The sequence below is a fragment of the Lepus europaeus genome, chromosome 9 (genome assembly GCF_033115175.1).
Source record: "Lepus europaeus isolate LE1 chromosome 9, mLepTim1.pri, whole genome shotgun sequence".
Classification (NCBI taxonomy): Eukaryota; Metazoa; Chordata; class Mammalia; order Lagomorpha; family Leporidae; genus Lepus; species Lepus europaeus.
The window spans coordinates 3,224,109-3,250,478 of NC_084835.1; the positions used below are offsets into that span (position 1 = coordinate 3,224,109).

Sequence of the window (26,370 nt, forward strand, 5' to 3'; positions counted from 1 at the left end):
GTTCATTCCCCAGATGCTGGGAGACCACATCCGCGTCTGTGTCTCCCTTGTGGATGGCAGAGAGCCCCCAACTTGTGCCATCCCTGTTACCTCCCAGGGTGCACACTAGCAGTAGATGGGAGCCTGCAGCAGAGCTGGGACTCACACACCGACATTGTGATACTGGGGCCGACGTCCCAGGTGGAGCCTCAGCTGCTGTGCCGAGTGCCCGCCCGCTGGTGCTTTATTTTATTTTATTTTATTTGAGAGGCAGAGTTACACAGAGAGACATAAAGCTCTTACATGCGCTGGTTCACTCTTCAAATTGCCGCAACGGAGCTGGGCCGCTGCAAAGCCAGGAGCTTCTCTCTGGTCTTCCACATGGGTGCACTTGGACCATCTTCTGCTTCTTTCCCTGGCCATAAGCAGAGAGCTGGATTGGAAGAGGAGCAGCCCGGATACGAACTGGTGCCCATATGGGATTCTGGTGCCGCAGGCAGGCGGCGGCTTAGCCTACCTCGCCGCAGCACCGGCCCTCCTCGGGCTTTTTCAGTTACTTCATGTGCTGCTCACGGCAGCTCCAGGGAGTGTTGTTCCCATTTTACAGACGAGGCACGGGCAGCGGAGGGGCTGATGGCTGACGTGGGTGGCTGACCGTGGACGCTGATAATGGAAGCTGAGGTGCAGAGGGCCAAGTGGGGCTGGAGCTGAGCCCGGCCTGTCGCCCCCTGTGGCAGAGGGGCGAGTCAGCAGAGGCCTGTGTGTCACCAGTGCCTTGCAGTTTTGTGGCACGTTGGCGCCAGCTGTTTTTCCTCCTAGGTGGTACCCAGCTACTGTGTGAGTGACAGGCAGGCCCCCCTTTGCAGGCACAAATGGCCCCTGATCAGATAAGGGGGCACCCCCACCCTGCTCCTGAGCAACAGGAAGTGTCTGGAGGCCTCTCCTCCTCCCACCCTCCAGCACAGAGGCCTTTGTTTTTCCTCCCAGGATGTCCCTGTTAATTGCACCAGGACCCTCCCCCACACCCCCATCAGGCAGAGACCTGCAGAGGTCTCCAGCCTGCGGAAACCTCTCCCGGGCTTGTGGGCCAGTCTGTCCTCCCCACGCCTGTCCCCAGGTGTGTTGCCTGGTGGAGGCTCACGAGCAGGTGGGCTGACCAGCCTGTATTTTGGGGAACACGTCCCACGTGGCTGCAGGTCACTCGTCCTGCCTATGTAATACGCAAATTGGTTCAAGAGAACAGGTTTCATGGTTTTATTTATGAAAGCGTTCTGTGACCATGGTAGAAAAGTTAGGGAATGGCACAGTGGGAGGATTAGAACTCAGCACTCTGCCTACAGAGGAGAGCCTACTCCCCGTCGTGTCCTCGGGGTGAGGACCTACGCAGTTCACGTCTGGGCCCGTGTCCTGGTGGCTGCTGTGGACGGCTACGTGGGCAGTCTCGTGGCTCTGGCCCTTCTGCTGGCCGACTGCGTAGGCCTTGGGCAGCTTCACCTCTTCGTGCCTCGGTTTCCCAGCCTTGGAATGGGCAGCGCGTGGTGCCTGCCCCTGGCTGTGGTCCTGAGTGTTCGGGCAGAGGACACTGTGAAGGCTTCGCCCAGTGCTGCCGTGAGGGTGCCTGATAGACACGAGTAGTTGCTCCTGGTCACGGAAGCCACGCAGACCTGTGCTGTGGGCGGTCAGCTGCAGGCCACACCGGGACGCCTCGCCCTGCCTGCTGCCCTGTGTGCTTCTCCCGTGAATGGCCTGGGCTCTTGAAAGAGCATCCAGCATCCACATGCATCGTGGCCTGGGCAAGCCTGCGAGGAGACTCCGCCATGCTGGAGGTCGCCCTGGCCCCCGGGCTGAGCACCTGCCTGCCCTCCGCGTTCCCCACCGCCCCTCCTTCCTTCTGGAGGCCGGCGTGTGCAGACATCAGTCTGGTCCCACTCAGAATCCACATTGATCTCCAGTAATTGGCTCCAGGAGTACACCGGCTTCCTAATTGTTTATGATAAAGCCTTTTTAAAAATTGTTATTTTTAATTTGAAAGGCAGAGCTGGAGAGAGTGAGATTGACGTTCCTTCCTGGTTTCTTCTCCACATGCCCACACAGCCAGGGCTGGCTCAGGCAGAAGCCCGGAGCCTGGAACGCAGTCCAGTCTCCCCTATGGGTAGTGGGGACCCAGGTGTTTACGCCATCACTTGCTACCTCCTAGGGTGCCCATTAGTGGGAAGTGGAGCTGGGACTCAGACCCAGGCCCTGTGACTCGGGATGCAGCTGTCCCAAGGGGCGTCTTGACTGCTGTGCCCCAATACCTGCCCTGGTTAAGTGTTTCAGTGTAAGGAAAACATGGATGTCCCTTGATGTCTGTCACCTGTGCCTTCTTTGTGGCTGTGGTTTACAACACCGGATGGCCATTAGGAAGAAGCTGTCTGGTTCCGGGGAGAGGACCTGGAGACCAACACGGAGCAGAGCGGGCTGGCCGCACTGTGCCCCCATGCACTGTTTCTATGTCTCGCCGAGGTGCTGGCCCGGCTCTGTTCTGTGTTCTCAGTCACTGTCCCTGTGGGTGACCGAGCCCTGTGTAGTGGAACGCTCTCTGACTCTGCCGTGTCTGGGTGCCGTGGATGCGTAGGGGCGTCTCCTGAGCTGCTCCCAGCAGGGAAGGCAGGGTCTTCATGCTCGGCTCGCAGCAGCTTCCCCTCCTGCTCGGGCTTCCACGCTGGTCCCCGCTGAGGACCACTTCCTTAGAGAGATGCGGCACCCACGGAGCGGCGGGAGGAGAGGGAGTCCTCTGCACAGCATCTCAGCTTCTGCAGCTTGCCAGGTGGACGATGTCTAGAGGGGGTCTGGGGAGGGGCCTGGGGTTTGACGAGGTCTGTGTTTCAGGTGGGTGTTGGGCAGACCCCGGTCGGCCTCCGCACCTCCACCCCAGGTGTCTGGGAGCTGCCGTCCGAAGCAGCACAGCCAGCCTGTGTCTCTGAGTCTGTGTTTAACGTCCTCCGTGTTTATGGCTGCAGCGAGAGCTGTTTGTGTGACCCGTGTCTGCGTTTTTGTTGCTCTTTGTGTGCGTGTTCAGTGACTTCTGGAGCGCCCCCGACAAGCCGTGAGCTCCTGGCCAGGGGCCTTGTTATTCCTGCCCTGATCCTGCGGGCTGTGCCGGTGGCTGCTCAGGCCTTCTGGCTCTGGAAGTGTGGGTGGGGAAAGAGGTTTGGGTGAGGCGTGTGCAGTTGCTGAGTTCTCCGGTGGTCGCTGGCATCTGGGGATTGGTCACCAGGTCTACTTTTAGTGTGTTTGTCTTGGTGTTTGGTCCCGCAGCCCAGGCATGGTAGCCTTGCCAGACCCGAGTCTCATCCCAGGTATTTCCTTCTGCCTCCCCATTCCGTGTGGGGACTGGAGGACGCTCACGTCTCCCAAGTCAGACTTTCAAGCGCCGTGATCACCGCCTTTGTGTCCCAGGGTCGTCAGTGAGTAGAGTCCGGTTCTGGGAGGTTGGTTAGAGACAGATGTTACTGTGCTTGGAATACCTGAATCGGACTCCGAGGCGGGATGTCGGCGCACGTATCCTGCGAGTGCGACTGCTAAGAAGGGGTCCCCGGCACGTGAGCTGGGCCAGCTCCTGGGACTGTCTGCACCCTCCCAGCATTGCTTTCCCGCTAACGATGTGCATGTTTTACTTTGTCTAGGACTTTGCGGAAAGACATGTCCGACAAAATGTCTAGTTTCCTGCACATCGGAGACATTTGTTCTCTGTACGCAGAGGGATCAACAAATGGATTCATTAGCACCTTGGGGTAAGAAAATGTGGCTTTTTTTTTTTATGTTTTAATGTGGCACGATTTGTTTCAGACATTGTAACATAAGCTTAAAAATTGTGATCCCCTCCCCCCAAGATAAAAATGCTGCCATTTTCCTCAGCATTTCCAAAGGTGGCAAAATCACAAATAGCGAATCTCGCGTTAGCCGAGTTTAGCCTCTTGCTCGGACAGAGGCTCCCCTCGGGCTGAAAGAGCCAAGCCAGAGTCTCTGTTCATTCAGAATTCCATGCAGTTGTTCTCCCGTGTGATGGGGGAAGTGCTGAGTGGGTGCAAGAGGAGGTGGGTGGAGGATTTGCCCTGCCAGCCAAGGGCCTCTTAGCGGCCACGGCTCCTCGCTCGCCACGGAAGCCAGGACCAGGCCTCCCGGGGTGCTCGTGTCTCTCTGAAGCAGAGCTTTTCCCCTTTGGAGCTGCCGTGTGCCGTGGAAAGTGACAAACCGGGTGCAGCCTTGGAAGTCGGTCCTGGCCTGCGTGCAGTGCTCCCCCCCGCCTCTGTCCACCCCTGAGGGGGAAGCTCTGTTGGATTCGTCTCCCCTCCTCGCCCCTCCTGTTGTCCAGAAGAGGAGGTGAGATGTGGGATGGCCACCGGGGCAGGCAGGAGCCCCGTGGAGACTGGACAGCCCTCTCTAGCACGTCACCATGCTGTGCCGGAAGGTGCACTTCGGCCCAGTGTGGCCTGGGTGCCTTTGGCAGGAGCTGGTTCCTGAGATGTGGGGGCAGGAAGGCTGCCGCCTCCCCGGCACCCCCGTCGTCACAGCAGCCAGCTCCTCTTGATGGCGGCCGTTGTTGGAAGCCTGAGTGGTTGGTTCCAGTTAGCGCAGCACTCCAGGGACTCGGGCTACGTCACCCGCAAGGAGCGAATTATTTCCCCTAGACGACCGTAGCTCAGTTAGACTGCACTGTCACCCTACGAATATTTTGTTTCAAGAAGGCCCCCTCGGCAGCCGGGTAAGCAGTCCCAACTCCTGTTTCCACCTCGGGCTTCTCCACTCCATGAGCCCCTCACAGATTAACTCTGGCTTTGCACACAGCCGCCGCCTCCTGCCTGGCCACCCTGGCTGCCCGCCCTCGCCCTGCCCTGTCCCCTTGTCTGGCTCCCTCCCCTGCCATCCCCTGGGTGAATCGTGCCCTCTTGTATTTTTCAGCAGTGGCATCATCAGTGATAAGTGGCAGTGGTAAGCGCCCCCTCGTGCTGTGGGTGTTCACGGTGTGCCCGGCACTGAGCTGTGTCTTCGGCCCCCTGCCCTAGTCCTCAGTTGGGGAGCACTGTTCTGGTCACAGGACAAAGCTGGACCTGTGGGCTTCAGTGGGTGACATCACTTGCCCAGGGTGTCGTGACTTGGAACACACAGGCCTCCATGCCCAGGGTTCTGGACTGCCACTGCCTGCAGGGCTGTCCCTCCCTGGCTTCCCAGAGCCGCCTCCACACCGCATGTCCACAGCTCCTGACTGGTGGCCCTGTCCAGCCTCACTCCCAGGTCTGCTGTGACCTCACGGCAGTGCCCTGCCAAGCCCCTGACACCTGGGTGCCTCCCTCCCTGCTTGCCTTTCTCCTGGGCATTCATCAGGTGCCAGCCCTGCTTCCTGGTGTCGGCCACCAGTGTTGGAGGCGCATCAGTGCCGAGCCCCTGCTCCCCGTGGCAGCGTGAAGGCTGCTGGGTTGTGTCTGGGCTCTGATCCTTCCTTCCTGTGCCTGTTCTGTGCCCTTGCTCCAGGACACACATGCTCAGGACAGCTGCTGTCAGAATGCAGTTGGAAGACTGCACGTGACCTCCGCTGCTGCTCTTTTTTTTTTAAGATTTATTTAATTGAGAGGCAGAGAGAGAGAGAGAGAGAGAGAAAGAGGTCTTCTATCTGCTGGTTCACCCGCCAGATGGCTGCAGTGGCTGGAGCTGTGCCTATTTGAAGCCAGGAGCCAGGAGCTTCTTCAGAGTTTCCCACGCAAGTGCAGGGCCTGAGGACTTGTGCTGTCTTCTATTGTTTTCCCAGACCTAAGTAGAGAACTGGATTAGAAGTGGAGCAGCCAGGACCCAAACCGGTGCCCATAAGGGATGCTGGCACTGCAGGCAGCGGCTTTACTCGCTGTGCACCGCGGCAGCCGCCGCCGCTGCTCTGACGTGGCTGGCTGACGCTCCAGCCCTGTCACGTTGGCGTGGGTGGTGCTTGCCCGCGAGTGGCTTCCTCTCTTCGTTGGCCATTAGAGCAGGACTTGGGAGATTCTGCCTGTGCCTGCACTGTACTAATGGGTGGTGGGGACACAGCTTTCCTGACCCGGGGGGAGCATTGGGAACATCACCCTAGTTGGGAATGCTGAGCCCGGCCGGGTGTCATCTACAGAGGAACAGGCCGCAGCAGGGGATTGAGACGCTTGTGCTAGGAGCTCGTGCCACCTGCACTTCCATTGCCTTCGCCCTTTCATGGGGACGCCCATGCTGTCCCCAGAGCCCCAGGGCCTCAGTGCGGGGCTTTCTCAGGTGCACGTTGTGCTTTGTGTTTGTGGTGGACTCAGCCACTGACCACACTGCCCTTGCTTGTGCTCCAGGTCCTGTGTCTTGAAGCTGAAGGAGACACCTGGTAGGGACTCTGCACGCTTGTGCTCACTCACGCCATACGTGTGGAGCGGCTGCCCCGGGCGTCTCCTGGGCCACGCTGCCGGCAGCTCCCTGTCTTCACCAGAGCACGTGGCCTGGAGCACCTGGGGAGCCAGCCAGCGAGGGCCTGGGGGTGCTTTGTGGAACAGGACGGGCTCTGAGCCAGGGCCTGGAAAGATGGGCGGGGCTACAGAAAGGGAAAGGAGTTTGGAGGGAAGGCCGCTACACCACGGGTGAAGGCTGAGCGTCTCCTGGTCCCGGTGCTTCCCGGGCGGCAGCTCGGGGCCAGGGAAGGAACCCCAGGAGACCTTGGCACGCGGGCTGGGAGCACGTCCGGGGCCGCCTGGAAAGCGAGCCAGTGTCGGCGACTTCTCGGAGCCGTCCTTCTTCATCTGTTTGGAGGAGTAGGCTTTGGGGGTGGTGCCTTTGGCGGGGCTTCCTTCTTCCCTTCCCCTGCGCCTGGTGGATCTTACTTCCGTCGCCATGCGTGTGGTCCCCTCACCTGACACTGCTCCCCGTCATCCTCCGACCCCTTCAGTCTCAGGCGTGCGTGCAGCTTCTTGGGTGGCTTCGCTCAGGGCTCCTCCCTGCCTGCACGGTCTTCTTCCTGCCCTCCCTGGGCTCCGAGAGGCGGAGGCCGGCTCCTGTTGCCCTCCTTCCCGGGACCCAGCACAACGCCTGGCGCAGAGTCCCCTCCTCTGCCACCTTCCGTTGAGTGCTGTGGCCCCCGCGTCAGCAATAGAGCAAACTGCTCAAGTCCGTCATGGGTGTGGCCGGGGACAGGGAGCCCCACTCCGTGGTAGCCTGATGTGTCCCTCACAGAACCGAACCCTGGGCTCTGGCTTGGGCTCAGCCCCAGGTGTGGGCTCACCTCCAGCATAAACAGCTCCCTGGCTGGAGAACGTGGTAGGCTAACGTTCGCACAGGGAAAGCCTGGGATGTTGGATTTTCGCATAGCGCTTGGAGTTTCATTTTCCTCTGTGTGTCCTGATGTCGCATTTATCTGTGTCTTCCCTGCAGCCTGGTTGACGATCGGTGTGTGGTGCAGCCAGAAACCGGGGACCTTAACAACCCACCTAAGAAATTCAGAGGTAAGACGGTGGCCCTCCCTTGTGGCCCATGGCTCACTGGGAAATTCAGCAAGTGCGTGGCCCCATGCATGCTTTGGATGTCTGTGAATAATTCCAGGTTTCTTTACTTTCCTTCTGTGTGGTTTTGATGCCCTCTGACTTGGAAGATGCATCAGGTCAGTGTTGAGATTGGGATCACCTGTGCTAGCGTGCCTGTGGCAGGTGCTCATTCAGGGAGACGCCCGGCACTGCCCAGGTGTCCCCGAACAAAGAGGATTTACGGAGCCAGCAGGAGGAGCGGCGGCCATCCCCGCTGTTCTCGCTGTCCGAGCCGCTGCTGCTGTGCTCTGAGCCGGCAGCCGGGAGGAGGTGCTCTTGGTGCAACAGACACGGGGCGGGCGGCCCCCCACGGCCACCGACTGGCTCCCGAGTCTCCTGTGTCGGGTGTCTTCCGCCTCAGACAGCCGGGTTTATCACAGGAGGTGCTGGGAATGGAGTTGGCGTCCGCGATGCTGAACACCTTGCTTCTGCGTTTTTGTTCCAGTGAGGGTCTCAGCTCTTGGCACAAATTAAAATCATCTGGGAAAGGTTCTGAATTTAGTAAGTGCTAAGGGCGCCACTACGAACACCTGTGGAGGTTGGCGCCTGGCCTCCCGGTGTCTGCTACCAGCAGGCCGGGTTCAGAACCCACTGGCTTAGGCGTTTGACTGCTTCACTCCCTAAGGGCTCAGAGCCGGCAATTTCCAGATTAGGTCGGCAATTTCCAGATTATGTCGGCAATTTCCAGATTATGTCGTTGGAGCGCCACATTCTTGTTGTTTAATGACTTAGAACCCTGTTGAATAAAAGCTTTTAAGAAGTGAGAACCTAGTAGAAGGTGTCAGACAGCTGACCCCAGACGGTTGACGTTTTCACCTGAGGTGGGCTGGCCGTTCGCAGCGGGGGTGGTGTGGTCTGGAGTGCCGGCAGCCAGAGGCAGCTGGCGCCTTCTCTACTCAGGGCCTCCCCGCGTCTCCTTCCTGAGCAGTCTGGACCGCGGCAGAAGTGGAGGGGCGGATCTAGTGAGCGTGACCCGGTCACTCGCGGAGTTGCCCCACCCTGGATGTGAAAAGGGACAGGTGCATTGGCTGTGTTCAGGAGGCTGCTCCGTGTGCTCGGGGGTTCTCTCCACCCGCGGGGGAGTGACAGACCGCATGGCCAGTGCCTTGTGTATGGTCCTATGGCGGCTATGGGCAGGGTGGCCACCGTGACCTGTGACTTCGGCTGCCCAGGGAAATCGCCTGGACAACTTTGCAAGCCTCAGATGCAGAGTTGCACCCTCGGGAGCTCTGGTTTCCTCATCGCCGTGGGCTTTGACGGCTCCCAGGTGATTCTTTGGTGCAGCCGGGGTTAAGGGCCCCTGCTCACAGCCTGGGCCTGCTGATTCGGGCGTGGCTTTGCCGTGAGGACCTCAGGAAGGGATCGGGGTCGGCCGCATTGCTTGGGTCCCTGGGAGCTCTTGCACTTGGGCTGTGGGACCTGGGGATGAAAGAGGGAGCGACTTCAGAGCGCTGCACTGCATGAACCTGTGATGCGTACACGCCTGTGATGCACACGCATGGGGCTTCAGAAGCGTCGTGTGTTCTGTTGCAAAAATACTTGGAAATCCATAGGTAGTAGTTTCATAATACAGATTTTCCACGAACTTCCAGAAGACCCCTTATCTGCATGGGTTTGGTTGTTTTTGCCATAATAAATACCATACCATAATAATCATACCATAATAAATGCACCTTTACAATTTCCATAAACTTTTTTAAGTACCCGCGAGTAACATGAGGTTTTGAAGTACTTATGAGCAGGATAGCCTGCTGCTTGGGTGCCTGCGTTCCCTGTTGGAGTGTGGATGTGAGTTCTAGCTGCTCCACTCCCATCCGGCTCTCTGTTAATGCGCCTGGGGAGTAGCAGGTGATGGCTCAGCTACTGGGGTCCCTGTCAGGTGGGAGACCCCGTTGGAACCTCTGGCTCCTGGCTCGGGGCTGCCCAGGCTGTTGGGGCTGTTTGGGGAATAAACGAGAGGATGAAAGATCTCTTTGTCTCTCCCTCTGTCACTCTGCCTTGTGAATAAATAAATGAATCTTTACTAAAAATATTTAAACATTTCTGGAGTGGCTACATTGAGCTAACTAATGTAATTATTACCTCATATACTTACCTCTTTATAAAGAACCTGTTCTGACGGTCACCACGTTGTGCAGCGGCTCCCCGGTTTGTTCCTCCTAGCTGAAGTCGCCCCACCTCCCCACCCCAGCCCCTGGTTACTCCTGCGACCTCCGTTCTCTCCGCTTCTGTGAATAAGGCTTTTATAGATGCCATGTGTGAGTGACCGCACACAGTCTCTCTGTGTCCTCCAGGTCCATCCGCGGTGGCCGCGTGAAGGCAGGGTTAGAGCGAGCAGATCAGTGGGATCCCAGCAGGGGAGCAGCAGGAAGGGATGCGAGTTCTCCTGACACTGGGCTGAAAGCGCCTTGTGCTGGGAAGTGTATCTGGCGGCTGCTCTCGTGGGACGGGTTTGGGAGAACAGCGACCGACCATCTGATAGAGGCTGTCGCTGGTCGCAGGACAGTACTTGATTTATTGACTGCCTTTATCCGTGAGTTAAACCCAGAGCTTTCTGGGGCTGAGCTGCTTTGTAGTGGCGGGAAAATCTGGCTCAGAGAGCAAGCTCTGGGCTGGCTTTGTGAATGTGGGTCAGGACCTGCTCAGCTCCGCCGTGGGCCAGCCCAGGGCCTCCTGGCGTGGACCGGGGGTCCTCGGGCCTCTGCCTCTGTGAGGGCGGGCAGCAAGCACTTAGGCCTCCTCCAAGGCATCCTCCGCTGTGCTGCAGCACACGGTAAAGGGGTTTTTTTTTCTAAAAGGAAGAGAGAGAACAGCCTGGCAGGCCCTGCTGCCTCTCCGGGTAGAAGCGTGCGGGGCTGTGGGGCCCTTTCCTGGTGGGGTTTGCGCCCTGGAGGTTAATAGCAGCGGAAGGAGCCCTTATCCGAGGATCTTGAGCCCGTCCCACTTGCTGTGGCTTCCCTGTGTCCTTGCCAAGTTACTTCCTGTATTGAGAGCTTTGCTGAGCCGGTCTCAGTAAGCGGGAAGCCAAAGCCGTGTTTCTGAGGTTCCCTGTGGCTTCGCCCTTGGGCTTTTCATTTCGTGAACTCTGCTGCCCTGGTGGTTACCGGCAGGATTCCTGGTGCAGACCCAAGTTCCGCTCATTCTCAGGTGTGTGACCCCTGTGTTTTGCCTGCTGTCTGCAGACACTGGTTCTCCCATCTGCGGAACGGGAGATGGTCATAGTTCTCACCTCCTGGGGCCGTGCGAAGAGCCTAGTGCTTGCTGAAACCCTGGTGTTAGTTTCAGAAGAACGTTGTTTGAAAGGAGAATCACCGTTGGCAGTGGGGAGAAGCTGGGGCCGGGGAGATGAGTTGGACACCTTTCCACGTCCCCGAGCGCTTGGTGCGAGTTGGGCGGGGTGGGGGGAAGTCGGACAGCAGCAGGCTAGCCCAGCAGTCCAGTCTGAGCTAACATATTAGGGGTGTTTTTTTGTTTTTGTTTTTAATTTCATAGGGAGGGAGGGAGGGAAGGTTCCGCAGTGGCCAAGGCTGAGTTAGGCGGAAGCTGGGAGCCTGAAACTCAGACCAGGTGTCTCCCATGTAGGTGCCAGGGACTCTACCAGAGGAGCTGTCACCTGCTGCCTCCCAGGGTGCGTGTAGGCAGGGAAAGTGGAGTCAGGGGCCTGAGCTCGGGATCTACCTGGGGCCCGCTGATGTGGGAGGCGGGCAGCCTGACTGCTAGGCCAGAAGCCTGTCCCGAGGCCCTGCTGTCCACCTGCTGCTGGCCTTGGTGATGAACAGGATGTGCTAACTACAGACTGCGTGCTGTAGGAGACCTCGGGCTTCTCGGAGAAGCACACCTGCCTTCCAGATAGTGAGTGCCGGCCATGCCCGGGCGCTGACCGGGTGCAGAACGTTGCCCACGGTGCACAGGTCCTCCAGGTGTGTGACCCCCCTGCGAGGTGTAGGCGCTCCTGTCCTGCAGGTGAGCACACGGAGGCGCTGAGACTTGGGTCGCTTGCCCACCTGGTAGGAAGATGATGGATTGCACACGCGCTTGTTGGCACCCAGTGTGTGCCAGCCTTCCGTCGTCTGCAGGGGAGAGGGGCAGATGCTCTTGTAGGCGTGCACAGCTAAGCCTTGTGGGGAGCCAGTTGAGAGTCTGGTGCTGTCCACTGCAGGTAGCAGAGCGTGGTGCGCCGTGTTGGTGCTGGTGTGCCGGATGCATTGGCTGGTGGCCTTTGCCACCGCACGTGGTAGCACCTCACACCAGGGCACATGGCTGTCATGGTTTTTCAACACTTGTTGTGTAGTACTTTATGTTTTCCAGTAGACTGTAAGCTCTGTGAAGACAGTGGATGTGGGTTAACTCCCCAAATGGCCACAATGGCCAGAATGGTGCTGATCCAAAGCCAGGAGCCAGGAGCTTTCTCCAGGTCTCCCACATGGGTGCAGGGGCCCACGCACTTGGGCCATCTTCCGCTGCTTTCCCAGGCCACAGCAGAGAGCTGGATCGGAAGTGGAGCAGCTTGGACTCAAGCTGGTGCCCACATGGGATGCCGGCACTGCAGGCAGTGGTTTTTACCTGCCATGCCACAGCGCTGGCCCCCCGGCTAGCTGTTTTGAAATAGACAACTTTGTTGGTCATGATTACCTTCCTGTCCAGTTATGCACCTGCAGGGTCACACCTGTTACACCTGACGCCATTTAGGGGTCAGGATTGGAGCTGGCTCAGCACCACTGACGTGGGAGGGGTAGGGTCAGACCAGAGCCTCCCAAGCTGGGTCCAGTGCTTTCCCGCTGCGCCCTGTGGCCTTGTGTCCCCTGCATGGTCTGCAGCTGAGGGTAGGCTGCTGTCTGCAGGGTTCTGCCTAGCCTTAGGACCACTAAACCCAGACGAAGGCAAGGGGGAGGATGGAGTACGGGCACTTTTGGTGCATTTTTAAGGCATTGCCAGGACCAGCAGTAGGATCAGTGGTGTGTTACAGCATCGCCTGTGTCCTGTCCTGGTATATTACCTACAGCATGGCCCGAGTCCTGTTTGGGGTGGAAGTGGGGGTGCAGCCTGGCAGTGAAACCATCTGGGGGCACTTGCAGGGTGAGGTGTTGGCTGAAGAACTCACTGCCGTAGTGTGTGCCTTGTAGAGAGTCGGGATGGCCGAGTGTCGTGGCGCAGGATGGGTCCCCTGTAGAGTCGGGATGGCCGAGTGTCGTGGCGCAGGATGGGTCCCTGTAGAGTCGGGATGGCCGAGTGGCGTGGCGCAGGATGGGTCCCTGTAGAGAGTCGGGATGGCCGAGTGTCGTGGCGCAGGATGGGTCCCTGTAGAGAGTCGGGATGGCCGAGTGTCGTGGCGCAGGATGGGTCCTTGTAGAGAGTCGGGATGGCCGAGTGTCGTGGCACAGGATGGGTCCCTGTAGAGTCAGGATGGCCGAGTGTCGTGGCGCAGGATGGGTCCCTGTAGAGTCAGGATGGCCGAGTGTCGTGGCACAGGATGGGTCCCTGTAGAGTCGGGATGGCCGAGTGTCGTGGCGCAGGATGGGTCCCTGTAGAGTCGGGATGGCCGAGTGTCGTGGTGCAGGATGGGTCCCTGTAGAGTCGGGATGGCCGAGTGTCGTGGTGTAGGATGGGTCCCTGTAGAGTCGGGATGGCCCGTGTGTCGTGGCGCAGGATGGGTCCCCTGTAGAGTCGGGATGGCCCGAGTGTGGTGGCGCAGGATGGGTCCCTGTAGAGTCAGGATGGCCGAGTGTCGTGGCGCAGGATGGGTCCCCTGTAGAGAGTCGGGATGGCCAAGTGTCGTGACACAGGATGGGTCCCTGTAGAGAGTCGGGATGGCCGAGTGTCGTGGCGCAGGATGGGTCCCTGTAGAGTCGGGATGGCCGAGTGGCGTGGCGCAGGAAGGGTCCCTGTAGAGAGTCGGGATGGCCGAGTGTCGTGGCGCAGGATGGGTCCCTGTAGAGTCAGGATGGCCGAGTGGCGTGGCGCAGGATGGGTCCCCTGTAGAGAGTCGGGATGGCCGAGTGTCGTGGCGCAGGATGGGTCCCTGTAGAGAGTCGGGATGGCCGAGTGTCGTGGCGCAGGATGGGTCCCTGTAGAGAGTCGGGATGGCCCGAGTGTGGTGGCGCAGGATGGGTCCCTGTAGAGTCGGGATGGCCCGAGTGTCGTGGCTCAGGATGGGTCCCTGTAGAGAGTCGGGATGGCCGAGTGTCGTGGCGCAGGGGGGTCGTTTCATCTCCGTGCACTCCCGGTGCGGTGATTCCCAGGATCCCTTCCAGGCGCAGCCTTGTGCGCAGTGGCAGACACCGGGTCCACGTTGTGTGGAGGGCGTTGAGTTCTGGAGCCCTGTGCAACCAGCCCAGAAGTGGGTTCCTGTGTCCTGGGGGTTCTGGTCTCTGTCAAGATCAGACGAGTGATGGACGCACCAGGCCTTGCCCCGAGGCCATTGTGGACACAAGCTGCTCTTGGGTCAGTAGGGGTCACCTTGGTGGCCGCAGCACACTCAGTGGCTTAGCTTTCTCTCAAAGCGCCCTGTTGGACTGCAGAGTGTTTAAGTTGTTGCTAAGCAACAGTATTTCTTATTTTTCTCTTTGGGGAAGTCATTGGGGGAATGAGCTCCTGTGTTATGGATGCTCTTGTGCATAGGGTGGGGTGTAAGTTACTCTGTTCCTCGGATTCTAATCCATGGTGGGTAGGGGACCAGCTTTCTGGCTGTCGAGTTAAGTCAGGAAAGTCAGCCTGTTTAAGGCATCTGTCCAGTGCATGCCTGAAGGCGCTGGGATGGGTTTGTACATGCATACAGCTGCCTCATAGGAGAGCCTTTGCAGGTTGTTCGGAATTCACAAAACCAATCCAAATTTAATCAAAAGATTAGTGTAAGTAATCTTCATTTCAGATTTCCTAGCTTACCTCAGTCTTGCACGAACAGACTCCATATAAAGGGAACAACACTGTCATTTAAATCTGTTTCCAGGCGACACAGGGGCCTCTTTGTGTGTCATGTCTTCCCTGGGGACGGTGCCACTGCCACTCACGCGGGCGTCCCTCACCGGGATCCTCCTTTGCTTTGAGGTGGGAAATGGGGTCCCTTAGGCCCAGGGAGCCCTTGCTACTTGGACAGCTCATGCACTCATGGAAATAGACCCCAGAGCCCTGCTGATGTCCACTGCCCTTATAATATTTTTTTGAAGATTTATTTGTTTGAAAGGCAGAGTTACAGAGAGGCGGAGGCAGAGAGAGGTCTTCCATCCGCTAGTTCCCTCCCTAGGTGGCCACAATGGCTGGAGCTGCGCCGATCTGAAGCCAGGAATCGGGAGTTTCTTCCGGGTCTCCCAGGCAGGTCAGGGGCCCATGCACTTGGACCATCTTCTGCTTTCCCAGGCCATGGCAGAGAGCTGGATTGGAAGTGGAGTGGCTGGACCTCAAGTCGGCACCCATATGGGGTGCCGGCACTGCAGGCGGCGCTTTACCCACCATGCCACAGTGCCGGCCCCTCCACTGTCCTTAAGATTCCGTGGCTCGGGGAGAATCCCTTTCTGATCGGTTTGCGGAAGATGCCTCCCGTGCAGGAAGCACACGTGCCTTCTTGTCCGCCCAGCCTGGCCACCATGGCTTCCTCTGCTGAGAGCGACACAGATTCGGGGACGCCAGCAGCCAGCTGGGCTGTGCCATCACCGTGCCGTCACCGTGCCGTCTGGGCCCCTGACGCCAGCGTGCAGTGGTTTGGGGCAGGCAGTTTACCATGCTGCCTTCTGAGCACCGATGAGTTGTGTGAGGATCCCTTGCTCCGAGGGTGATTCTCTGTCTTCCTCATTTGATAAATGAGGGAAGCAGAGAGATTGTGGACATTGCCTGGGGTCGCAGAGCGGTGCTGTGTCACAGTGGGGTGGGCACACCTGGTGTCCAGCTGCTCTTGGAGGCTGCTGTCTGGGCCAGTGATCAGAGAAACTTCGCTGTGTGTCCCATTACCCTGTGTGATGAGTGATGCGCTGTCTACAGATGCAGGTAACCATGACTACCTTGTTCAGTGCTTACGGGCAGTAGGTCGTCTGCTGATTGGATTTATGTGGCTTCCTTGGTGCACATCATTTAATCCTCACAAACCTCAGGAGGCAGGTGCCTCGTAATCTGCGTACGAGATGCGGGTTGTTGGTCCCAGAAGACAGAGCTGGAAGAGCAGAGCCAGGCTCGACACCATGAATCCTCCTCTCAACTCCTGCTCTCGGCTGCCTGTGAAAGGACCGTCCTTGACAGAGTTACCGGGTTTCTTAGTCACTTTCCTCTTTGCCATGTGGACTCAGCTGCGGCCTCACCGCCCGCTCGGCCTCCGTGGTGGAAGTGGCGCGCCCTGACCGGGGGATCCTCAGGCAGCAGGAGGTCCTGGGATCAGAACCCCCATCTGGAAGATCAGACGCTGTCTGAATCCGGAGTTCCAGTCCATGCTGTGCAGCTGCACCTTAGCGTTTTTAGGAAAGATTTATGTATTATTGATTTGCAAGGCAGAGTGCCACAGCAGGAGAGGGAGAGCCGGACTCAGCTTCCGTCTGCTGGTTCACTCCCCACATGCCCTCAGTAGCCAGGGCTGTGCCAGGTTGAGGCCAGGAGCTGGGAAGTCCATCCATGTCTCCCTCATGGGTGGCAGGGACCCAAGTGCTTGGTCTGCCACCTGCTGCCTCCCAGGTGCATGAATGGGACACTGGATTGGAAGCTGGGATTTCAACCAGCCATTGCAATGCGGGACGGGGGCATTCCTGCTGTTGCTCCTCTGTGCCTCCTTGTGGAATTGGTGAGAGGAATCGGCGCAGCTCTGCGGATGTCCTCTGCGGTTCCCTGGTGCACTTAGGCTAAGAAGCAGTGGACTCAGAGGGCTCCCAGGACCTGCACATCCGCCTCAACTCACCTCGTGCCCTGTCTTCAGTCCCCACTCCACGGTCTGAGCTCTGCGTGAGGGGTCTGCTTGCTCCTGACTGTCTGGCAGGGCCTTTGGCCTCTCGCTTGTGTCTGATGCTCCACCACCTTCTCTGGACCCTGTCCTTCTCATGCCCACTCCTTGTGAGCTCAGGAGTCCACGCTGGGGGTGGTTGGCTGCCCTTCTCCCAGTGTGGACTTGGAAAGGAGATGCCAGGAGCGTGACTGTCAGCCCTGCTTTCTCTGGCCTGTCACCATGGTGAATTGTTGAACCTTGCGATGGCTCTGTGTCCTCCTCTGAAGGTGGGAGACTGTGTGTGCCCCATGGGGTTTCACTGAGGATGGCATGACTCGAGCCCGGGAAGCACTGCACGGAGGGTCTGGCCCGTCTTCCATGCCGCTGAACCGTGTGCTGACGTTTGGGTTGAGCCTTTTGCTGTTCAGCTCTCATTTTGATGTTGGCCTCTCTCTTAACTGCGAGGTTGGGGTCCCCGAGGCTGTGCCCGGAGTGGGTGTTTCCGTTTGCGGACCGGGTGAAAAGAGACCTGCAAGGCGTTGCTTCTGGAACTCACACCTGCGTGGGAAGCGTCACGGTGCTGCAGTGGGTGTGGGTGGGCCCTGGCCTCTGCGCTTGTGGGCCACTCAGCTCCTGGGAGCCTCTGACAGATGTCGTCACCCTGGGTTCTGAGCCTGGAGCAGCAGAGAGCGAGGCCAGTGGGTCCAAGTGCCCAGGGACAGGGTCGCGGGTCGGAGTCACTTGGTTCTGTAAGTGCCCAGCAGAAGCCTGGTTCTCGGGCCTCAGTGGCCCCCAGCCCCCCTGGGCTGCCCATCTCTCGGCAACTCGGGACAGGGAACTCAATGCGCTGGGACAGGGTGGGGCGCGGTCCCTCTCGGCCGGCGGTGTGGGTGTTTTCCCACCGCCGGACCCAGCTGTTCCGCTCGCCTCGGCTTCCTGTGGAGCCTCTGGCCAGGAGCGCTGGGCCAGCAGCAGCTGGGGAGACTGCAGACCGCGCCGCGCCGGAGGAGCGCAGGAAGCCCGCTGGTTCAGGCCAGCAGGGTGGGGGTGGGGGACGGGGCGGAGTCCTGGGAAGGGGGAGTTTGTGAAGCTTTGCAGAGGTGGACGGCTGGAAAAAGCAAAGGCCTTTCCAAGCTGCGATCCTGCTGAAGCAGGTTTTCCAACTTTATTTTTACAGTGTATTTGAGAGGCTGAGAGGAGAGAGACACAGAGAGGTGTTCCATCAGCTCACTCACTCCCCAGCTGCCCGCATCAGTCATAGTGGGGCCAGGCTGAAGCCAGAGCCAGGGGTCCAGTGTGGGTTTGCCACAGCGGCGGCAGGGACCTGAGTGATGGAGCCCTCACCTGCTGCCTCGCCTCCCAGGATACATAGGAGCAGGAGGGTGGAATCAGAGCCTAGCCGGGGTTTGTATCCAGGCACTGTGCTATGGGATGCAAGAGTGCCGGGCACCGTGCCAAGTGCCTGAGTCTGAGGTGCACGGGGGGCAGTGGAACCGGTGGTCGGGAGCACCGGCTGGAGTTGAGTGTGGGTTCAGGTCCCTGCCCCACCAGTTCTCACTGTGTGGCCAGGGCAGGTCCCCGGGCCTCTGTGAGCCTTGGTGCCTGTGCCCGGTGGCTGTGGTAGAGAGTGGTGCGGAGGGTGGAGTGGGGGCTTCACTCAGCACGCAGGCACCGCATGGGCCCGGGCGCACGGTCGGCCGTGGCTGTTGTGACCGATTCTGCAGCCAGCGGCCTCAGGACGCCTCTTGCCAGGTTCGGACTCGGTGGCTCGGTGGGGAAGTTCAGCCATGGTGTCCACACAGGCGTGTGCAGGCGGCCAGACTTGGCTTTCCTGAAGGCCTGCGACTGTGGCCCTGGTGTCCTTGGGACGGCCTCGGTCAGAGCTCGGTGCTGAGGGGACACTTGCTCAGGCGGTAATCCTGCCTTCTGGATGGAGTTACAGAGTCAGCTCGGAGAGGAAGTGGTGTTTATCTTACTCCAAACAGCGGGGATTCCAGGGACTCTTGACAGACAGGAGGAAGGTGTCGCCATATGCTCCTTCCCCAGAGCTGCCCCTCCCACCCCGCGCACAGTTTCCAGTCCCGGGTAGATCCCACCCGTCAGTGTGCAGGGCGGCCCCGCTGGCCTGGCTGCAGGGTGTGGGGACGGCTGCTTCCATGGTGCTGGCCCAGGAGCCAGGGCGAGAGGCCAGCATGGCTCTCGGTGACACGTGTGCTCTTGGCCTTGCCCGGGGGTGACGTGAGGAGCGTGGCCGCAGGTGTGCAGCAGGGGTCCCCGTGTGGCCAGCACTGGTGGGTTTTCCTCGAGGAAGCCTTGGCCGCGGGTCAGTGCGAGAGAAACTGCAGCTTGAGCCGTCGTGCGGTTCCTCCCTTTCTGAGATTCATAAGTCCTCTCTCTGCCTTCCGTCTGGTATTTTTCCGGGTACATTTGAGTTCCAATTTGGGTGTTTCTGAGTTTTCTGGATGTTTGCCGCTGCTAAAATTACATGTGTCTAAAAATGTGATCAGTGGTGACACTTGCACGGAAGCTCGCTCAGACTGCTGCTCACGGGGGTCTGTGGCTGAGGTCCCCTCCCCCTGAGCCCTTGCCACGCAGGTGGCCCTTGGGGTCAAGGTAGGAGACGGGCCAAGCTGGCCGCAGTTAGCCGTCAGCCGGTCCCCTCGGCGCAGAATACTGCGGTTTTGTTGCCATAGTTTCACTGAAACTCTGACCTTAGCCACAATAACACACAGTTAGAAAGAACCAGCTAATCGGCTTTCTAAAATTAGTGTTCTCTACTACATAAACCAGGAGGAGCAGAGCATTTAATTAAATATTCCGCAGGCTCTCAGAGGGCCAGGAAATGTGGTCCCGTGGCCTGGTCGGGGGCGGAGGCGAGCCCCCGGGCCGCAGCCTCTGCTCCCTCGCAGGCGGGGAGGATGTGACTGGTTCTTTCCTAGCACAGATTTTATTTTCAGATCCGCAAGGAATGGGTTTATTCAGCGTGCGGAGGGAGCGGAGCAGGGCACAGGTCATGTGTGGCCATTCTACAGGGTCTGATGTGAAACCGTGCCGGGCCAGGGTTCCCTGGCTGGTGATCTCGCGGTCGGTTTGGTGTGAAGGAGTGATTTCTGGCTGCCGTCCAGGTGTTTCTGCTCGCGTGTGGACTGCTGTTCCTTTGTAGCTTCATGTGTGATACATGGAGCCACAGCCCGTCTTGGGTGCAGCTGTGTTCTGCTTCCCGCTCGCACAGCCCATTGAGCCCTGGGCAGTGTTCCGTCTGGCGTCTCTTCTACCCTCTTACCAAGAGCTCCTGCCATTCGCATCTTGGCCCCAGTAGCTCCAAATGGCACCCACTCTTCCTGGTCGCCTTGGAGAACTATGGTACTGGTGTGGCGGTGAGGTGGCTTCCAGGATTTTTGGGTTTTCTTGAACTTGCATTGTTGGATCTTTGTGTATTGATAAATGTTGATAAATGTTGTCGATTCCTTTTTTTTTTTTTTTTTTTTTTTACAATTTCAGCTTTTAAGTTTTACCTCAAGGTAATTTTGCTTGTTTCTAGTAAGTAGCGATGGAAAATATGTCCTTGGCAAGGCTCCTGGAAACACAGCCTGGATTGAGCTGGCATCTTGACGATTCGCAAGGTCACGGCACCTGAACGGGCGGCCACGGTCCCTGCCCCTAAGGAATTTGCCATCTTGGGAGGGAGGTGACTGAGAACTGCTTTGTGGATTGTTCTGGGGAATGTGGAAGCCCAGGCCTGCCTCTGCGCTCTGCCTGCCACTCGCTCGCTGTTCCGTCAGCTCCCTGTGCCCAAATAGGTTGAGTTCATGATGGTCATACCTGGAGAAGAATGCAGCAGAGAGCCTGCTGGGGAGGGACCACGCGCCCTGGGAAGGACTTCCTCTGCGTGCACGGAGGCTGTGGTGCTTAGCACCTGTCTGAGGCCGTGTGTGTCTGGTTGCGTGGTGGAAGGGAGCTCGTCAGAGCTCTCGATGAGGGTGATGGCTGGAGTGGGCTCGCGTAGGCAGAGGGCCTTTTCTTGTTTCCCGCAGTCCCCACCCAGCAGTGGGGTTCCACGGAGGGCGGGGCTGCTGCAGCCGCTCCAGGAGGGACAGGCGCGTGCCCTGGAGCTGGCGCACCCGCCGTGTGCCCTCCCGTCGTCTCTCTCAGCTTTGCTTTCTTGCCTGGTTTTGCTGGTGCGGTTAAGCTGTGTGTTGAAGATGATTCCTGAGGTGTTTGCTCTTTCCCTGGGAGAGCCTGTACAACAGTGCAGAGCCCTGTTTCTCAATGGCAAAACGCTGTGCACGGCTAACTGTGCATTCGTTCCCTTGGGGCTGTGTCTTCAGGGCCCCTTTTGTCAGTTCTGTTTCCTATAAGGATACCCTCACCCTCCGCACCCTCTGTGTGACCCCACGTCCCTGAAGTGGCTGTGATGGCTCCCCAGAGAAGTCTGCACCCTTGTCCCAGAACCTGAGAAGGAAAGAGAGACTGTGGAGGTGAGAGTCGGGGGAAGGTCCCCAGTTCTTCAGAAGGTGTGCTGCTTCCGGCACAGGGCCTGCTGGGAGGGCAGCAGTAGCCAGGAGACCTGGGGCTGGGAGTGAGGTGGCCATGAGCCGGGAACACGCTGAGCTGTAGCGGTCAAGGAATGGATTTCCCCGGAGGCTCCAGAGAGCACGCAGCCTGGCTGTGCGTTACATTCCGACTGCCGTGCCGTGGAGCGGTACGTGGCACTGCCGAGGCCACCGTGGTTTTGGTCATCAGTCACAGAATGAGGACACAGCAATGCTGTGTCTAGCTAGAGTTACACGTTTGTGTACTTGTTTTTCTGGGTGAGTACTGATAACATCTTTCTTGTTTGCTTATTAGTCATTTCAAAGAAACACATTTCTTTTTTTTTTTTTTTTTTTGACAGGCAGAGTGGATAGTGAGAGAGAGAGAGAGAAAGGTCTTCCTTTTTGCCGTTGGTTCACCCTCCAATGGCCGCTGCAGCCGGCGCATCGCGCTGATCTGCAGCCAGGAGCCAGGTGCTTCTCCTGGTCTCCCATGCGGGTGCAGGACCCAAGGACTTGGGCCATCCTCCACTGCCTTCCCGGGCCATAGCAGAGAGCTGGCCTGGAAGAGGGGCAACCGGGATAGAATCCGGTGTCCTGACCGGGACTAGAACCCGGTGTGGCGGCACCGCAAGGCGGAGGATTAGCCTGTTAAGCCACGGCGCCGGCCAAGAAACACATTTCTTTATTGATGTTTTTCCTGTTGCATGTTAGTTTTTTTAAGATTTATTTATTCATTTGAAGGAGTTAGAGAGAAGGGGAGACACAGAGAAATCTTCCACTCACTAGTTTACTCCTCACATGGCTGCAACTGCTGAGGCTGGGCCAGGTCAGCCCCATCCGGATCCCCAGCTTGGGTGCAGGGCCCAAGCAGTTGGGCCGTCCTCTACTGCTTCCCAGGCCCATAGCAGGCAGCTGGGTCGGAAGGGGAGCAGCTGGGACGAGAACTGGTGCTCAAATGGGATGCTGGTGTCATAGGCAGCGGCTTAGCCTGGTGTATCGTGACAACGATGCCTTTGTATAACTTTTGAAGTTCATTAATTTCTGCCCTTTTAAAAAATTATTTCTTCTATTTTTAAAAAAGGATTTATTGTTGGATAACTAACTTCGAAACCTCTGTCTTCTGGCATGGTGATGTTAATTAAGCGTCCTAAACTGTAAATGCCCCTAAACGCGGCTCTAGCTGCGTGCCACACATGCTGGTGTGTCGTGGCGTTTGTCCTCGCCGGTTCTGATCGTTTGCTTGTATTGATTATCATGTGCTGTGCTCGTGAGTTACACGGCTATGTTTTTAGTTCTCTGAATTGTGTGCAGAGTTTGTAGTTCGTTCGTACTGCTCGGATACGTGTCGGCTTGTGCTGGAGGGGGCCTGCAGACCCCACGGGCTTGCTCTGCAGTCTGTGTGATCGGCTTCTGCGCGTCGCCTGGTGGTCACGGGAACACGCGTGTCCCAGCCCGGGGTGCAGCGTCCTCACATGAGTTCCTGAGCTTTTTTGTGCTTCTGTTGATCAGTTGTTGGAAGCACTTGCTGAAGTTTTCCACTGCTAGTGTTTTGGGTTGTGAAGCTTCTAGACCCTGGTAATGGTGGTAGTTGTGTGAATTTATACGTGTGTTAGGACTCACCAGAACTGTGCGTGAGGTGAGTTTTATTATTTTATAAGGAACACTTTTATCTCTAACAGTGTTTTATGTCTTAAAGTCTGCTTTGTCTAATATTAACATACCCACAAAGATTTAGTTAATGGTATAATATTTTAAATTGGGTCTGGTGTTGTGGCACAGCGGGTTAAGCCACTGCTTGTGGTGTTGGCATCCCAAATCAGCTTTGGTCCGAGTCCCAGCTGCTCCACTTCCTACGCAGCTCCTTGCAAATACACCTGGCAGGGAGGTAGAGATGGTCCAAGTCCCTGAGCCCCTGCCACTCACGTGGGAGACCTGTGTGGAGCTCCAGGCTTCTGGCTTTGGCCCAACCCAGCTCTGACTGCAACCACTGGAAAGTGAACTCGTGGTGAAAGATCTCCTTCCGTTTCTCTCCCTCTTGGTCCTTCTGCCTTTGACATAGAAAAGTGTTTTTAAGATAAAAAAAATTACCTGTTCTTCTGTTTTAGACATTCATAAATTGTTCATAACAGATTTTTTAAAAAAGAATTTATTCATTTGTTTGAAAGGCAGAGTTACTGAGAGGCAGAGGAAGAGGTAGAGAGAGAGAGAGACCGACCTTCCATTTGCTGGTTTACTCCCTGAATGACCACAGTGGTCGGAGCTGGGTGGATCTGAAGCCGGGAGCCAGGAGCTTCTTCTGGATCTCTCCCCCGTGGGTGCCGGGGTCCAAGGCCTGAGACCACCCTCCACTGCTTTCCCAGGCCCATTAGCAGGGAGCTGGATTGGAAGTGGAGCTGGTGGGACTCAAACCAGTGCCCATGTGGGTTGCTGGCACTGTAGGTGGTGGCTTTACCTGCTGTGCCACAGCACTGGCCCTGATAACCAAATTTTTAAAAAACCGTGCTGAGCACGTTTACCTGTGAATGGAGATGTGTGGTCCACTGACATGTGTGGCCACTTCTGATCCTGCCCCCTGCTGACTTGGAGGTCACGCTGTGTTACAGCAATTGCCCCAGGTACTGCAGTGTGAGCACTTAATAAAGCGTGGAGTTAGTTGCTGTCCTTATTCTCTCCCATAGCATTGGAATTCCTGTCACCCTCCCTCCCTCCGAGGCCGCTTCAAAAAAGTTTGTGGGAAATGGAGTTAAAAGATAAGTTTATTTTGGTCCAAAAAGTTTTAGAAATCTTTGCATAGTTTTTGCATAATACTCATTTTCCGCGGGCATTTGGAAGACCCTTTGGCTGTGTTCATGTTAGTGTGTGTTTTAATTGGAATGTGGGTGTTAGTAGGATTTTGTTTTCTTCGGTCAGTTTTGAAAAACTGGTGCTGGGGAGCAGCAGGTTGAACCTGCCTGCCTGCATCCTGTGTGAGCACCTGAGTCCCTGCTGCTCTGCTGCTTTTTTTTCCTAAGTTTTATTTTATTTATTTGAAAGTCAGAGTTACACAGAGAGAGGAGAGGTAGAGAGAGAGAGAGAGGTCTTCCCTCGGCTGGTTCACTCCTCAGATGGCCCCAGTGGCCAGAGCTATGCCGATCTGAAGCCAGGAACCAGGAGCCTCTTCTAGGTCTCCCACGCAGGTGCAGGGGCCCAAGGACTTGGGCCATCTTCTGCTGCTTTCCCAGGCCACAGCAGAGAGCTGGATCAGAAGAGGAGCAGCCAGGACTAGAACCGGCGTCCATATGGGATGCGGGTGCCACAGGTGGAGGATTAACCTACTACAGCACAGTGCCGGCCCCTGCTCTGCTTCTGATCCAGCTCCCTGGGGAAGCAGCAGAGGCCTGGGTCTCTGCCGTCCACATGGGAGACCCAGACGGAGTTGCAGACTCCTGGCTTCGGCCTGGCCCGGTCCTGGCCATCGTGGCCATTTGAGGAGTGAGTCAGCGCATGGAAGATATTTCACCCCCTTCTCTGTCTCTGAGTCTGCCTTTCACATAAGTAAATAAGTCTTTAAGAAAACATGTTGTCTGTAAAAATTTGAGTAGGTGAAATGGCTTCAGGTCCCCCTCTGTCCTCCTCCCCTGCGGCGTCTGGGTATAGGGTGCCGTCTCCCTGTGAGTGCCACGCTGGGGCCTGGCAGCCTGTGGGTTTGGAGCTGCACCTGTGGGGTTCTTGGTAACCCAGGTGAAGTTAGGGTCCTCCTGCGAAGTATTTGTTCTGCTCCCTTGCCTGACAGGCTGCTGGCTCAGGACGGCGTTAAGCCAGGGGTTCTGTTTGTTACTTTGTTTTGTACATGAGTTTTGGGGGTCTCCTCCAAGACTCCTCACAGTGACAGCTGGGGCACGGGCCCTGTGGTCACGCCGTGCTGAGGGTTTTCTGTGTGGCGCCCAGTGCTGGAGTCAGGATGTTTAGTACCACACCCTCCTCCTCCTCATAGTGGGTGCATTGCAGGTGTGAACCTCCTGGGAGGAGGGTCGGTTACCTGGGGTAGGGCACAGCTCTCCCCTCTCCAGAGGTGGGATCTCGGCTGCCTGAGCCGTTGTTCTGCAGGTGCATGGCGGCCGTAGGGCTGACTCAGCCCGCGCTGTGGCCCGCGTCCCTGCCGCTGTCTCTGGGTTCCTCGCCAGCTGACCACCCTGGCCGCGTTGCTGTCAAGCTGTGATGCCATTCTCACCTTCCTGTGCCTCCTGTGCTGATCATTCGGGTGCGTGGGCTGTCAGCCACAGGAGTGGAAGGGAGTTGCCTGCAGCTTTTTGTCTGACTGCGCGCATTTTCTTTTCTTTTCTTTTTTTTTTTTTTGACAGGCAGAGTGGACAGTGAGAGAGAGACAGAGAGAAAGGTCTTCCTTTGCCGTTGGTTCACCCTCCAATGGCCGCCGCGGTTGGCGCGCTGCGGCCGGCGCACCACACTGATCCGATGGCAGGAGCCAGATGCTTCTCCTGGTCTCCCATGTGGGTGCAGGGCCCAAGCACTTGGGCCATCCTCCACTGCACTCCCTGGCCACAGCAGAGAGCTGGCCTGGAAGAGGGGCAACCAGGACAGGATTGGTGCCCCGACCGGGACTAGAACACGGTGTGCCGGCGCCGCAAGGCGGAGGATTAGCCTAGTGAGCCGCGGCGCTGGCCGCGCATTTTCTGAGTGACAGGGAGCAGGGCTCCTGGGGGTTCGTGCACTTCACTGTTGCACAGAGACAAACATGAGGACACTGGTGAGTTAGAAATCCGGAGGTGGGTGCCGTCGGGCTTGGTTTTGCTTTGCATCGTCAGAGTAACTGCTTTTCCTTCGTGTTTGTGTTACCTCGTGCTTACAGAATGGCTGCAGTGGCTCTGTGCATTGTTTGCTTTCATGATGAAGGGTAAGGGGTGAGGGCAACACAGGGAGCCCTCCTGTCTTTCCTTTGCTTTGTACATGGCAGCAAGCAGTTAGCTCTGTGCACCCCGCAGTTTGTTGTCACTTCAGTGGTCAAAGCTGTGTTTGGTGCTTAATACCCTACCCACGCTGCGTTTGGAGAGTGAGGTTCTGAGCCTGTGTCCGAGGGAGCGAGGTGTCGGAAGTGGGGTGGGTGGGCGACAGGTTTCTGAATTGGGCTGTTGGTGCCATTCTGGGAGGGCGGGTGTGGTTTGCTTCCATCTGCCAGGGTCTTGGTCCTTGAAGACCACTGGCGTCTCCCAGTAGTGTCTGTACTGCCTGTCCGTGTGATGGAGCAGGTGTGTCACTGTTGAAGTCACACGTGAAAAGTGTGTGCAGGCGACCAGACGTGTCCACTGCCTGCAGCGTCCATCATGGCCACATAGGACTGGGACTGTCGGTCACAGCAGGAACATTACCATAAAAATGGCCGCTTTCTGTGGTTGGTGGTCTTGCT

At 57.6% G+C, this 26,370-nt stretch overlaps 1 protein-coding gene across 1 annotated transcript in view; it reads left to right on the forward strand.

Annotated features, from left to right (window-relative positions):
* Positions 1–26,370, forward strand: part of ITPR1 (inositol 1,4,5-trisphosphate receptor type 1) — a 296,007-nt gene that overhangs the window by 16,217 nt on the left and 253,420 nt on the right. The window contains exons 3-4 of the mRNA XM_062200352.1: positions 3,648–3,755; positions 7,390–7,460. Of these exons, the coding sequence (XP_062056336.1) occupies positions 3,664–3,755; positions 7,390–7,460 (163 nt within the window). The 5' untranslated portion in view covers positions 3,648–3,663. The remainder of the gene's footprint in view (positions 1–3,647; positions 3,756–7,389; positions 7,461–26,370) is intronic.